Source organism: Gobio gobio (genome assembly GCF_949357685.1).
Source record: "Gobio gobio genome assembly, chromosome: 5".
NCBI classification, from domain to species: domain Eukaryota; kingdom Metazoa; phylum Chordata; class Actinopteri; order Cypriniformes; family Gobionidae; genus Gobio; species Gobio gobio.
The window spans coordinates 14,732,216-14,746,715 of NC_137101.1; the positions used below are offsets into that span (position 1 = coordinate 14,732,216).

At 37.1% G+C, this 14,500-nt stretch overlaps 1 protein-coding gene across 2 annotated transcripts; it reads right to left on the minus strand.

Annotated features, from left to right (window-relative positions):
* Positions 1-807: 807 nt before the first annotated feature.
* On the minus strand, positions 808-12,174 carry helb (helicase (DNA) B). Of its 2 annotated transcripts, XM_079817307.1 has the most exons (13): positions 11,906-12,174; positions 9,963-10,316; positions 9,143-9,372; positions 8,007-9,062; positions 7,341-7,518; positions 7,092-7,233; positions 6,054-6,190; positions 5,485-5,569; positions 5,330-5,389; positions 4,990-5,221; positions 4,679-4,834; positions 3,977-4,603; positions 808-1,602 (listed from the first exon to the last, which is right to left on the minus strand). In XM_079817307.1, exons 1-13 carry the CDS (start codon positions 12,111-12,113, stop codon positions 1,471-1,473), a joined length of 3,597 nt encoding a protein of 1,198 aa, XP_079673433.1. In that variant the 5' UTR covers positions 12,114-12,174; the 3' UTR covers positions 808-1,470. The 2 variants fall into 2 exon arrangements, with proteins under 2 accessions (XP_079673433.1, XP_079673432.1); XM_079817306.1 differs by having other exon boundaries at positions 817-1,602; positions 3,977-4,834.
* Positions 12,175-14,500: the final 2,326 nt, after the last annotated feature.

A 14,500-nucleotide genomic window follows, 5' to 3' on the forward strand; every position in this document is an offset into this window, starting at 1 on the left:
CTCTTTTTTTGCTAAATAACATTGTAATATTAGCAAAATATTTCATCCACAAATGCAGATTCTTCGAATCCCCCCCACTACTTATTATATTTAAAAATGACTTAAAATGTTTTTCCAAAGCCCTTAATAAGATGAGAGGTCAGAATGCTATGAAACTGCTTTATCTTTTGGCATCATTTGATTTATTGTGATTCTGCCCTTATTTTTATTTATTTTCTTTTTTTTTCTTCTTTTTATTATGGCTTTGTTTAAATTCATGTTAATTATGATCTCTTAACTCTATTTATTTATTTTCTTTGTCCTTTCTAAATAATTTATTAGTTATACTGTGTTTGAGCCTGTAATCTCTATCTACTCTTGTAAAATGTATATTTGCCTTTGTTGTTTATATAATTTTGTATTCAATAAAATAAAATAAAAAATAAATAAATAAAAAAACACTTGAAAATCACATCTAGAGCAGAAAAATCTACTTATTTTGAATAAAAGAATAGGTTCTCTTAGACAAGAAAGTATCTGAGATTGATTCTTCGTTCTTGACTTTACACCCCCGAAAAAAAGAAAAAAAAAGACGCACAAATAAAGAGAGTAAAACCCTGGATATAACGCAAAAGCAATCGATGTGCCGGTTTCATTAATTATAGGGGTATTTTAAATATATCTACATAGAATATATTAAAAGAAATAAAGGCTGCACATCAGATTTGAGAAACAAGTTGGTAGGATGGCATCTAAGATGAGAAAGATTAAAAGTTTAATATGCATAGATCAAACATGCATTTGAGCTTGAATAAACAAAAAAGGGCTGCTATTGTTCAGTTTGGTTTATTAGATGATCTGATGTTAGTCAAATATCACACTGAGCTTTTGAAATAAACCTGTCACATGCTGCAGGCTTTAAATAAAAAGTGAAATTATGCCAACAAGTAGAGTCAAACAATTGCTTCAGCCCTTATAGGTACACAAGCTGTGATTCATATTATATAAATGCTGAGGGAATTTTAAAACCTGTTTTGAACCTTAACAGGTTTGACAGGAAAGATAAAACACATAAAAGGGATTTAAAAATGATATGGTAATAAACAAGGATGAGTTCTGACTTGCATTAAAAATTTGATACAAAACCTCGTTACAAATCTCACATTCTTGGATACATGTCAAAATTGCACTTCATTTTCAGATTTTAGACTTCTTTTACTCAATTTTACTTAAATATGATCTAAGAATTATACTTTTCAAAAGGCACACATTTTTAGCAGCAGTAGAACTCCCATATCTCTTGTACAGAGCCATAATATGTTACAAGGTATTGTTATTCTCACGGGTGAAACTATCAAATTATTCAGAATTGATTATGTAAAAAAAGCTAATTCAGGTTTATCAAAATCCTCTGAAAAGCAGAATAACATGCACATGTTGACCGATTTAGTTCTTTCCAGATTTGGCATGTTTGGTCTGAAAATGTCCGCTCTAAGACTGCTCCCTGTGAGAATCTGACTCGTCTCGGAAGAGCTGCCTGCCGTGGGATTTGGAGCTGGGACTCGTAATGGACAGAAGCTTCAGCCTTGAGCTGCCCAACGGAGACTCTTCTGAAGTGGGTTTCTGGAGAAGGAGGAGATTACAGAATGTTAAGCATATTCAGCCGAAAACATTCAGTATACGACTTACATTTCCAATAATATCACTGTTGTCTATGGAGTGCCAGTTTTCCATATTTTGATCCTAAATGAATTTATGATCCTAAATATTAATATCTGACACGTTCAACACATTCATTTCATTCAATTGAAAAAACTTATGATAAAACTTTAAAATAAAAGTTTCTTTTGCATCTTATTTAATAATGTTAAATACGGTATCCAATAGCGTGGCTGAAGGTTTCCTGCGCATTCATTTAACTTATCTGACATTTTATCACAACCTCGAATTTAGGTTGGAATGCCAATTGATTTTTGGCATTTATTTAATAATTTATCTAGACATTTGATTATTCTATTCTATTAACTCTCTACTTTAGATTGTACTTAAATTTGGATTCCAATGTCACTCAAGAGTCTCGCGCTGGCCGTGTGCGTGGATCTCATGGTAAGAAACTCCGTCTTGGTCATGTGACATGGGTATCTGACTAATAGCCTACTATTTAGATGCTTGGTCATTTCTAGAAGTACTTTTTTTAGCCTGCATAAACTTAAGACTATATCTAACCAGATGTCATGACCACTAGCACAGAAATATAAATAAGCCAACCAACATTACTTTCTCTAATGGTAGCTTTGTATAATCTTGCCATGGTTTCCCATGTACACTAAGCTACAATGATTTTAAGGCTCAACAACATTTTGAACAACATTCTGTTATTCTAAACCGAAGTTACCATTATTAGCCTTTACGGTCTAACTACATTTAAAGGGGTATTTCACTGCTGGAAAGATGAATGTGTATTTAAATTGGGTCATTTATGTAGTAGAAATGTGAAATTATTTTAGAAGTTGGTGCCTTCTAGACTGACAAAAGCCAGAAAATGTATTTTTGGCTCATATGGATGAAAGACAACAACTCCCAGAATGCACTTGCTTCGCTGCCCTACGAGGCCACTACCAAGCCAAACCGACCACGCCAACCGGTTACTTCACTAGCCCCACCGCGGCACCACCCCACCATCGTTTTGATTTGAATAGTAATAAAATGAAATAAAACTGAACGTGTCTGCTCAATACAGCATGAGCCGAACGAGAGTCGCAGCTCAAATGCAGCAGGAGTCAGATTTCATTCATCACGAGAGCAAACAGCTGACAGACCACATGATTTGGTTTCAAAACTAAATGTAAAAGCGCCTATTTAAGGGAGTTTGTCATTGTACCGTTTTGTTGTAGTTTTTCATTAAGAATAATAGGCAAATGAACCCACAATTCAAGCAAATCGCCCCCGAAATGGCGCTTATTCTAAATCGAAACTAAAATGAGCACGGCCGCCAGGCATTCATTCACGGTGCGTGTCCAGTCTGGCGCGTTTTCAGTTCATGCCTATGGAAGCTTAACTTCATAGGAATTCAGTGAGAACACTCGCTTCCATTATGAATGCCTGAGCGGCCGTGCGCATTTACATATATAGACATTATATTACGTGTATAGAAGACATTATGGGCTCATCTGGCTACAGAGTCACTTGAGCCTTTAGTAACATTTCTTTACATGAACAAACTATTCGAATTTGCAAAAATCAAGATCCCAGGCCAAGAGAGTTTACACCCCATTGGGACAGAAGGACATTTGAGAGAGACACTAGGAGAGGAAACACCCTCCATGTCTGTAAACTAAATATATTGGCCCGGTTTCACAGACAGGGCTTAGACTAAGCCAGGATTAGGCCTTAGTTCAATTAGGACATTTAAGTAACTTTTATAAACATGCCCAAGAAAAAAACATTACTGGTGTGCATCTTGAGACAAAACAATGCCACTGACATATTTTAAGATTTGTCAGTGCAAGATTCTTTCAGTTAAAATAGCTCAAACATGTATTTTAGTCTAGGATTAGCTTAAGCATTGTCTGTGAAACCGGGGGATTAACTTTTGGTTTGCGTCTGGGATGAGACCATTGTACTAGTTGCATTGAGCCATTTCCAAATGATACCAAACATGTACTGTATAGTAAATGTAAAGTAATTGTTCACATTAAACATCATGTAGATTTTGGGTGTGTTTTAGGTGATCTCAACATGAGAAAGGAGAGGGAGAAGAGAGAGTGATGGGAAGGATATGCAGACAAGACAATACTGAGGTGTGATCTACTCCGTGTGTATCGGATGAGATGCTAACTTTGCAAGAGAGAGTTAAAATGTTAATTTCCAGTTTTTTGTAGCCCTCTCTGGGTCCAGACATCTAATTAAGAAATATGCAGTAAAATAGTTGTGATCACGGTTACAAAATGGCACATTTTTCATCAATCATTTCTAGATGTTCTAGCGTATATGTTACCTTTGGTAGTTTATTTGGCGTACTGCAGGTGTCCACAGGATTCAGCCGTTTACAGCATCTGCTGCTTTCATTCGGAGAAGAGCTGATCGCCCCTGACAACGTTGCATCTTCAACATGATTGGATAATTCGGACACATGCTCATTCTGCACCATGCTTGGCTCATCACAAACATCCATGGGTGACCAAGAGTAGGTTTGACTGAATGCCATGTCATCTTGTAAAGAGGTATTGGACGTTTGATGGCTTTGTCCATTTTCGTCCTTGTAGAGGTGTCGTACATATGAAGGTCTTGTGCTGGAGAACGGCTCAGGGAGGCTGGGGCAAATTGGGGCCACCGGTGTGGACTGTGAAGGCCCGAAACTGTGGTTCACAGGGGTCTCTACTTGACTCTGACTGCAGGCACACTGAGACAAACAGTCTTCAGGTCCTTGTTTGGGAGCTTTGACGAAGCTGCACAAACGTGTGTTACGTGGGGTGATCCATTTCTTGATGGCTCCTTCTAGGTCACGCTCTGTACCCACCACATACACACGCTTCTGACCGCGTGTCACTGCAGTGTATACATGCTGCCAGTTTTGAGCAATGCTGTCTCCAAGAACGTACACAATAGTTTCAGCCTCTGAGCCCTGAAGTGAGAAAACAAATAAGCAATTTGCATGAAGCTGAGACGAATGCTGTAGATAAACAAAGAGCAGAATTACCTGAAAGGTGTGGATGGTTCTTGCCCAAGCATGCCGCAGTTTACACTCTCTCTGTAGTTCCCTGTAGTCACAAGTCACCACGCGCCCGGTTTGATCATCTAGTGTTAGGTAGTGCATCTTTTTTTTACGTCTTCCTTCCTCAATTGTCGTCAAATCCTGTGATTGGTGGACAATAACCAGGACAAGTTAAATCAATCAATAACAAACTCAGGTTATTATCACTCACAACTAGGGATTTTTAATTTAAACGCATATGAAGAACAGAATTCAAGCCAGAATTTTGAGATTATCGATAAATAAATCTCCAGTACATGTTTAATGAAGAAAATTTCCCCATTGCACAGGCGTTCTTTCTTCTCCTTCATCTGTTCATTTTGTCTCTGTGTTCCGGCATTATCCTGAGAAGATCTGGCATAATCATGGGAAGCTCCGACAGTATCACAGGAAGACGCATCTTTCTTAACTTCATGATCTGAGACATAGCCATTCTTAGTGCAGCAAACTTTATCCTTTATTTGAAAGTTCAATGTCTTTTTGGGAGTCCTGAAATTAATGACACAAAACATTAAAACAGAAATATAATTCTAAAATGGCAATCTATGGAAGTGATGAAAAAAAGTGTCATGCTTATTTATTTGCAAGAAAACTAACTTTGTTACATGCAGAGAATAATGCTTGCAGCAAAGCTCATTGATCAACTCGCAGTCTTTCCTTTGAACAATAAAAACAACAACTTCAGCAAACTCAGCATTTTCTTAAAAAGATTGACATCTCAGCACAGAGTGAAAACGCTAAATCTGTCTTACCTCCTGAAAGCCACAAATTGTGACAATTTATCATCTTCCAGTCCAGGAGCTTCCTTAAGTAAGAATATCACGGCATCCTGGAGGTCTAAGCAGCAAACAGAAACGTGTTGTTATTGAGTACTGTAAGATGTACCATTTTGCTTGACAGTTATTTGGTGCCTCAACAATGCATTTGATTTGTAATTGCAGAGCCAAAAAGTTGCACTAAGGTGCTTATGGGGGGGTGGGGGGTAAATGTATTGAAGGTGGCTGTGTAGCAGACAACAGGAAGTGTTTTTTAGGAATTCTCCATTGAAAGCTTGCAGCACAATAGACACACAGGAGGCCACACAAATGACCCGAGGACAATCCTTTTGATCAAAGTGTTTCTTTTGTTATTCAGATTGTCTGGCCCTTCAGGTTCACAGCTTTACTGTAGATGCAAAGCATGTGCTTCTGAGCCAAAGTGACAATGTAAACACCTCACATAATTCTTCACTTCCAAACTTGTATTATAATGTTTGTATAATGTAAAAAAAAAAAAAAGGCATTTAAAGTCAATATCACATATTACATAACTGCTCACTTACCAAAAGAACCATTTTCCCCACTGATTTTGACAAAAATGAACCTTTTGTCAGATGGCACTGTGGAGGGTCTCTTCATTTTTATGGTGGCATCAAACTCCAGAGGGCTGTAAAGCCTTCTTTTACCCATATCTGAGATGCTGAAATATTATGGAAATAAAAGCAGTATGCTTAATAAACTGTCATTAGGATTGAGAAACACCATTAACATTTGTACATATTACATAAAAACATATACACACAGTCGACAAACCAATAAAGCCGCGTTACCACCAAAGGCCCTTCCCCAGGAACTAAGAACTTTGGGGTGGTACTCGGTGTGTTTCAACCACAGGAACCAGGGTCTAAATGAAGTTCCAGGTAAATATTTCCCCCTCCGAAAGTCCCTGCTCGCGAGGTAGTACTTTTTCAAAGTTCAGGAACTTTCGGGGGTGGGACTTGGGCGCTGAACATGCTGATTGGTTGAACTCACGCAGCATTTTATTTCAACCGGCATTTTTAAAAGTCTTTTGCGAGGTTCGTTCTGCATTCAGTAAATATCAGACTAGCTCTTTCGGTCCGATGGCGCGCGTTCGTCTCAGCAATCTCACGGTCAATGTCCGTAATAGCCGAAAATAACATACGTTGTCTTATTTTAAATCTAGCTTTAGAGAATGCGTTTTAGTATCAGTGCTCATCTCTTTTCCGCCGTTTTGTTAATTATCTCTTTAGTAAACCAATATAACCAGCAAAAGCAGCGCTGCTTGAATCTCCTCCACTTGTTATTGTTGCAGACAGTGTTGCGCAAAAATGATTACTGTCCATCGCTGACTGGTAGGAGCAGTCGCGCACAGTCCTACATCACAAGACTATTTTGCCTAATCTTCACGGTACTTTAGACCGCAGTGGAAATGCAGACAGTAGCAGGTCTGGGGGAAAAAGTTCCTGGTACAAATTGTTCTGGGTAATTTCGGTGGAAACGGGGCTTAAGGAACCAAAGCTAACTAGTTACACAATTTTCTAAAAGCATCAATCATTTCAGAGTACAAGCTATCTACTCACAGTCCAGCGTTTCTGACGATGAGTTCAGATTCGGCACGATGGTTGGTCTTCATCTCAATGGCCCAACGGACATTCTTGAGGCCTTCAAACAGATCACACAGCGTGTTTCCAGGTTCAATGCTGGGCAGCTGCCTCACATCTCCTGCAGACACAAAATACAAGTAAATTAAACTGCAGAATACATCGCTGATAAATACATTAAAAGTACACCTTAAATGAGAAACTATTATGCATGCAATATGCCTTTACCCAACATGATGAACTTCTGGAGTTCTGCATGTTTGGTAAGCATGCTGAGAACGGAGTGAAGGATCTGAACAGACACAAGGCTCCCTTCGTCGACCACCAGCACCCGCACCTTTGAGAACTTCCAATCCTGAGGATTTCCACTGATATCTTTTTCTGCATTCATGAAACTCCATAAAACCTAAGAAAAAAGGGGGGCGGGGGGTTAACCATGTAAATATGTGTGAACAAGGTAATGATAGCAACTGAGACATCTATATATGCTGACAAAGCTGTAATTTAATGTGATTCATTTAATGTTAATAAAGTGTAATGTATTATGTAATGTACTGTGAAGTTATGTAAATGTAACTGTTGTTTAACCCATGTAATGCTATGCTATGAAATATTCTGTAGTGTAAAGTTATACAATGCTTGGGACATACATTCTGAAATGTTATGTAATGTACTGTGAAGTTACGAAATGTGTGATGTTCAAGTCATGCAGTGCTATGAAATATTATGTACAATTGTCATAAGTTATGTAAAGTTGTGACAAACTAAGTAATGTCATGTAAAGTGGTTATGAAATGCTATGTAGTGTAAAGTTGTGAAATGCATTGTTTGTAATTGAAATGTTATATAGGTGTAAAAGTATGTTTAAGTTACGTAATGTACTGTGAACTATACCTGGTGCATAGTATAAGCAGTGAAGCCGGTTCTCTTGGTAAGAAGTGAAGCAGCTCTCCCAGTAGGAGCAGTTAGAAGAACTTCCACAGGCTTTACATCACCGTCACTCGCCTCACTTTCTTTTTTCTCCTCGCGTGCGTCTGACAGCAGCCCATTACTGGACCCCTGAGAGTCATTCTGAAAGACCTCACAGGCCTTCAGCACCTCTTCCCTGTCACTTGTCTGTTGCTCCATGGCCGCCTTAAATACCAGGCTGACCACTGTGGTTTTCCCACAACCACCCTTCCCACTGATCACGGTTACTGGGTTAGCACACATCATTTCGGCTGCTCGCACCTGATCGGGGTCCAACTCTATAGTAGACGGATCAATATCCAAGTGGGTGGAGTCATCCGAGTCGTCGGAGTCTGAAGTGAGACTTTCCTCTTTAATGGTGAGCGTTGCAATTTCATAGGACTGAGGAGAATCGCTGTGTGTTGCCGTTCCTCCATTGCGGACCATGCTTGAAGTCTCAGGCTCGGCAAAGTCAAGATGCATCTGCTCACACCCGGCCCCCTGAACAATGTCATTTTGTGCTGCTGAGATAGATATTTTTGCATCAGCCTTAGATTTCTTCAAATGAGCCACACTGCGTTTTTCACAAGCCTTTGCTCTTAATCTATTCAGTTGCGCTTCGCGAAGAACCTTCCTCACATCCAAGTGGATCTTCCAGGGTTCTCCCTCAACCAAGCCCCTCAAGCATTCGGCAATGCCTTTCTCGTAGTTGAAGAGGTTTCTAAGTGCCACCTTATCGACATCCCTAATCAGCACCCCCTGTTCCACAAGGAAATGCAAAGCTTCCCAAGCACCCATAAATCCCGTCTCAGGCGATATCTTCTCTTCTAGCATCTCCCGATCGGCATACGTGCTGCCAGTGACTCTGCAGTGTCTTTTGACTTCTGCATACAGCAGTAAGGCATTACGCTGCAACACCGGGATACTCCAAAATAAATTACAGTCTTTGAACGCCTCCAATTTTGCTTCACACCGGATCAGATGTAATTCTTTAAACATGATCTGTTGAAAAAAGTATTAAAGGATAGCGAAGGACATAATGGGAGCTTAAGATTTAAAAACCAAACAACCAGCAAACTTACATAGTTGAAGCCCAACTTCCATACATCAGTCTTAATGAGCTTCTCAAGTTTGGCCAATACATTTGTATTGTTCTGCTCTTGTGCAGTAGAATCTTCTTTTTCGGAAGTTTCCGGCAAGCGTTCCTTTCTTCCTTTGCTGATTATCTCCATAAACTGACCCGGCAGTAATGTTGGCAAGTATTTCATGATTCCAGGGTACAAGCTGGCAACTCCCATGTGTGTCCAAGCCACTGATGTTTTTAAAGACAATTAACAAGAACAAGGTTTTGTGATTACGATTTCAGTATCATTATTTTATCACTTTTTCATAATTATTATGTGTGCAAACGTGTATATTTTAATTTAGTTTAGACTACGGCTTAGGAAATTAACCAAGATCGGGCTCTGCCAGCATTTGCGACGTTTTCTGTAGCTACGTTTCCTATTTTTATGCACATTTTTGGGATATCGCAAGACACTACACATACATTTTTAAAACGTGCATTCAAAAAACGATAAGAACGATTTTATCCGATAAGAAGACGACGGAAGCACATTTACTAAATAAATCCTTTGAATACGAGATAAAATGACAGCGTTTATTGTGTTTTGTTTGCATGCTCTGAAGCGCAAGTAGTTTAAGATGCATGAAAAAAGAGCAACTTCCATTTTTATTTAAGATATTTCACGCAATATCCCAGGATTTTTTTATGATAAAATACATTTTTCAAATTGTTGCTAAATAAAATATTCTACCAATAATCACTTCAAAGGCAACTTTGATTTCGTTTTATGTGTTATGAAAATAGATATACACTAGACATGATATACATTTTCCAACCTGAGCAATTGACTTTTGACTTGAGCTGTTCAGCCACAGCTTTATTCTCAGGTGATGAATCTTCAAACTCCTGCAGGACGTCCAGCACATTGACAGGCTCCACATATCTGTCTTTGGGGATCCACTGCATAAACATGTTAACAAAGTCAGGTTGTGCCCCACATGCTTTAAGAAAAAGAGACGCCAGTGACAGGCCCTCTTCTTGGAGATCAGTACGGAGGCTGTAGGAGGGGCAGCCTTTGACAAAAGCTTTGTGCCGGCCTAGGCGAACTGTGCAGGTTATCTCCCACCAGGGATCACAGAGGAGAAAACGGCCCTCAACCCGGTACGTCTTATTACCGGCCTTGAATGACACTGCAAAAGAATATAAGAAATGCATGAAACATTAATAGTTTGGTCCATAAACAAAAAGTATATGTATATAAACAAAAATTTCACAAATATGTCTATCTACTAACAGTGTGAACTGTACAAAACATTTTTACCAACAACAATTTAATCTGTAAATATGATTGCTTTTACTTGTTAGTGTAAAGTGTAAAGAGGTTATTTTGTAACCATGTAAACTCTAAATATGATTACTTTAACTTGTTAGTGTAAACTATAAATGGGCTATTTTGTAACTATGTAAACTATAATTATGATTACTTTTACTTGTAATTGTAAACTTACTTTCTAAATATGTCAACTGTAAATATGATTACTTTTACTTGTTAGTGTAAAGAGGTTATTTTGTAACTGTAAACTGTATATATGATTACTTTTACTTGTAAGTGTAAACTTCCTTTGTAAATATGTCAACTGTAAATATGATTATGTTTACTTGTAAGTGTAAACTGTAAAACAGCTTACTTTGTAACTATGTAAACTGTAAATATGATTATTTTTACTTGTAACAGTGTAAATTGTAAACAGGCTGAATTAACTTCTAACAATGTAAAGTGTAAATATGATTACATTTAGGTTAATCTGTATTTATATGCAGTGGCATATCATTTTATGCAGACTATGCAGTTATATTTTACATTTTATACTATTTTTGTACCTGACAATCTAGTTTTGACCTACATGAAAAGAACTGTTTATTTCATTTGTATATGTTTGTTCTGCTTTATTTATTTGTGCTTTTGCTCATAATTTGATTATTTGTTCTTATTTTATTACTGACGGTCTTTAATATATGAGTTAGGATATTCGTTTTTAGAGTCATAACCTTATTTATTAAGCTTATATGGCTCAAAAACAATACTAGGCCTATTTTATTTTATTTGTCATTTTTTTGTGGTGGGGTCAGTGAAAATTCTGACAGGGCAAGTAAAAATTTGAACCCCTGAAAAAAATCCTTAGCATTGAGCCCTGAAATATAGTATATATATTGTTTATATTTATTTACCAAATGAATTAATTGATTGTCTATTGTAATTGTGACCATGATCACTTTGGTGTCCTAAGCTTATTCAAAATATAAAACTATATCGATTTTACATAAAAATATTAAGTGCACAACACGGTCCATAACAAAAATATATATATATATTAATATGAATGTATAGTACTTTACAAGTTATATAAACATATAAAACACCTTCAACATGTAGTACATAAATATGTTTTTATTTATTTATTAAAATCTGTTCAGTTGTATTGTTTTACAAATAACTAAATAAATCACTTTTTTTCAGGGACGGTGTAAGGGTGTAAAATGTAAACATGGATACTTTGTTTCTTATAACAATGCAAAATATAAACATGGCTGTTTTTTTCCTTGCAAACATGAAATGTAAATATGGTTACTTGTAGCTATGTGAAATTAAAATGTTTTTTATGTTTACTTGAGTGTGTTCGACGTGATTCTGCTGTTACTGCTCAGTCACTTTGTGTTCATAAAACCAAAAGATAACCAAAGGATAACAAATGTTTACTGGTAAATAACGTTGTGTTACCTTCTTTTGACGCTGGCATGGAAGATTTAAATACGTTTGCCCCCGATGAGACAGAGTCCATCTCCTTCATGTCAAGAAATTCAGGCTGTATTTCCTCTTCTTCATCTTCACTTTGTGAAACATCGTCGTTTGATTTGACAACCACACGTTCTGGTAATATGTAACCTTTTATGGTTTTTAATCCAGCGGTTGGACTTTGCAGCGCCATGTTTACTCATTCAGCCCGCTTGAAGATTTCAACATTCATGACGGTATAGATAGTCAACAACAGCCAATCACATCACACCAAAATAAAAGTCCTTTCAGTTTATGTGCTGCTTCCTGTCAATGGAATCACTAGTAAAGAGTTACACATGATTAAATACTACATTAAAATAAATTAAATATGATCAGTTAAAAGCTCTTCTTAAAAACTGTAACTTTAACAAAGAGGTTATCATGATGGGTGATTTTAACATCAACTGGAATGATAAGTGTGGAAGAAGAAACTTTAAGCACATTACAGATTATTATAATCTCACACAGTTAATAGAACAACCTACTAGAATAACTCATCGATCAGAAACCAAAATAGATTTAGTGTTTACAAACAGACCTGAAAGAGTCATAAAGACGCTCAATCTTATGACTGGCTTGTCGGATCATAACATAATCTTATTTTCCAGAAAATTAGCAAGACAACGTTTTCATTCTTCAGTAAAATCTAGTTATAATTATGAAACAGTACCAACTGGTCTACAGCAGAACCTTGGTATAGCTTTAGGAGAGGTGGACTGGGAAAAAGTCCTCTCTACAGGTGATATAGAGAGTGACAGTAACCAATTCACTTCGAAAATCAAGGAAACTATGAGACCCTTTGTTAAAAGGCGGAGCCAACCTAAATTTAGGAAGGACTCTTTGCCCTGGTTAAATGAAGAATGTAGACACCTCATGAAGGATAGAGATCAGCTACTGAAAAGATCTTTAAAATCAGGTCTCACAACAGACAGACAAAAATTTACTTCAATGAGAAACAAAATAATAAAGACAATAAGGCAAGCTAAAGCTAACTTTTTTATCAAAATTATTGAGGATGCCAAAGGGAATGGGAAAAAAATTTGGCAAAACATAAATAAATTGATTGGTAAAAAACAGAATTACAATAATAAAGAGTTAGAACTGAAAATTAAAACTGAACTGGTAACTGACCCTAACATTATAGCTACAGAATTAAATAGCTTTTTTATAAACTCGGTCAATGAAATTACCCAACTTTACAAACAACCTAATTACCCCCCCTGTAGCCATACACATGTAGGAGTTTCAAATCATACACAACCGGGTTTCATGATAGACCAAATAACAGAAACAGAAGTGGCAAATATCATAGGGACTCTGAAAAACTCCAAGGCTAAGGACTTCTATGGCCTTGACACAAATTTCATAAAAAGGCACAAGGACTCTCTCTTACACCCGATCACGCATTTGGTTAACCTGTCCGTTAGATATTCAATCATGCCATCAGCTTGGAAGGTGGCCATGGTCAGTCCCATTTTTAAATCAGGAGAAAGAACAGAAATGGCAAACTACCGGCCAATTAGCCTCCTACCTGTTGTGTCTAAGGTAGTTGAAAAATGGGTTGCTAAGCTAATGATTGAACATCTAAACACAGGCTGTAATCCATTACACCCGATGCAATTTGGGTTTCGAGCCCAATATTCCACAGAAACGGCAAACTGCCTTTTTTTAGAAAAAATCAAATGCTATTTGGATAAAAGCTCTTATGTCGGTGCTGTGTTTTTGGATCTAAAGAGGGCGTTCGACACTGTAAACCATCAAGTGCTTTTGTCAAAATTAACATATTTTAATTTTTCTGAGCAAGCTCTCTGCTGGATGAAATCATACCTATCCAGTAGAAAGCAGTGTGTCTGTGTTAGTAACACCAAATCCCCCCTTCTTGATTGTCCGGTAGGGGTCCCTCAAGGCTCCATACTTGGTCCAATTTTATTTTCACTCTATATTAATGACTTGCCTGATGTATGTCAAAATGTTAACATCCAGATGTATGCAGATGATGCTGTAATTTACACGTATGGCAAAAATTATCAGGAGGTTTCATCTATTCTTACATCTGCAATGTTCCGTATTGATGATTGGCTTACTAGGTCTTGTCTTCATTTGAACACCAACAAGACCGTTTGCATGGTATTCTCAAAACAAAACACAAAGGTGATACAGTCTAACGTGTTTCTTAGAGGAGAGGAGTTAAAAATTGTAAAGGAATTTAAATATTTGGGGGTGACAATGGACAGTAATTTAACATTCAAAAGCCACATAAAAAGGGTGGCAAATAAAGTTAAATTTAATTTACAGAATTTCAAACAAATAAGGCCCTTCCTCAACTTAAGTGCTGCCAGAATGTACTTACACACAATGATATTCTCACATTTTGAGTACTGTTTTACAAATTGGTCACTAACTAATATAACAACACTTAAGCCTATTGAAATACTATTCAAGAGAGCAATTAAAATTTTTGATAAAAAAACGCAATCAGTTCATCACTGTGCCATACTGGAAAAACATAAATTATTGAGTTTTGAAAATTTTATAAAT

Coding starts and splice junctions, on each gene's coding strand:
- helb (XM_079817306.1), bottom strand. CDS start 12,113: ATGGCGCTGCAAAGTCCAACCGCTGGATTAAAAACCATAAAAGGTTAC. Junction 9,373..9,962: donor GTCAAAAGTCAATTGCTCAG/GTTGGAAAATGT, acceptor TAAAAACATCAG/TGGCTTGGACACACATGGGA. Junction 6,191..7,091: donor ATCGTCAGAAACGCTGGACT/GTGAGTAGATAG, acceptor ATAATATTTCAG/CATCTCAGATATGGGTAAAA.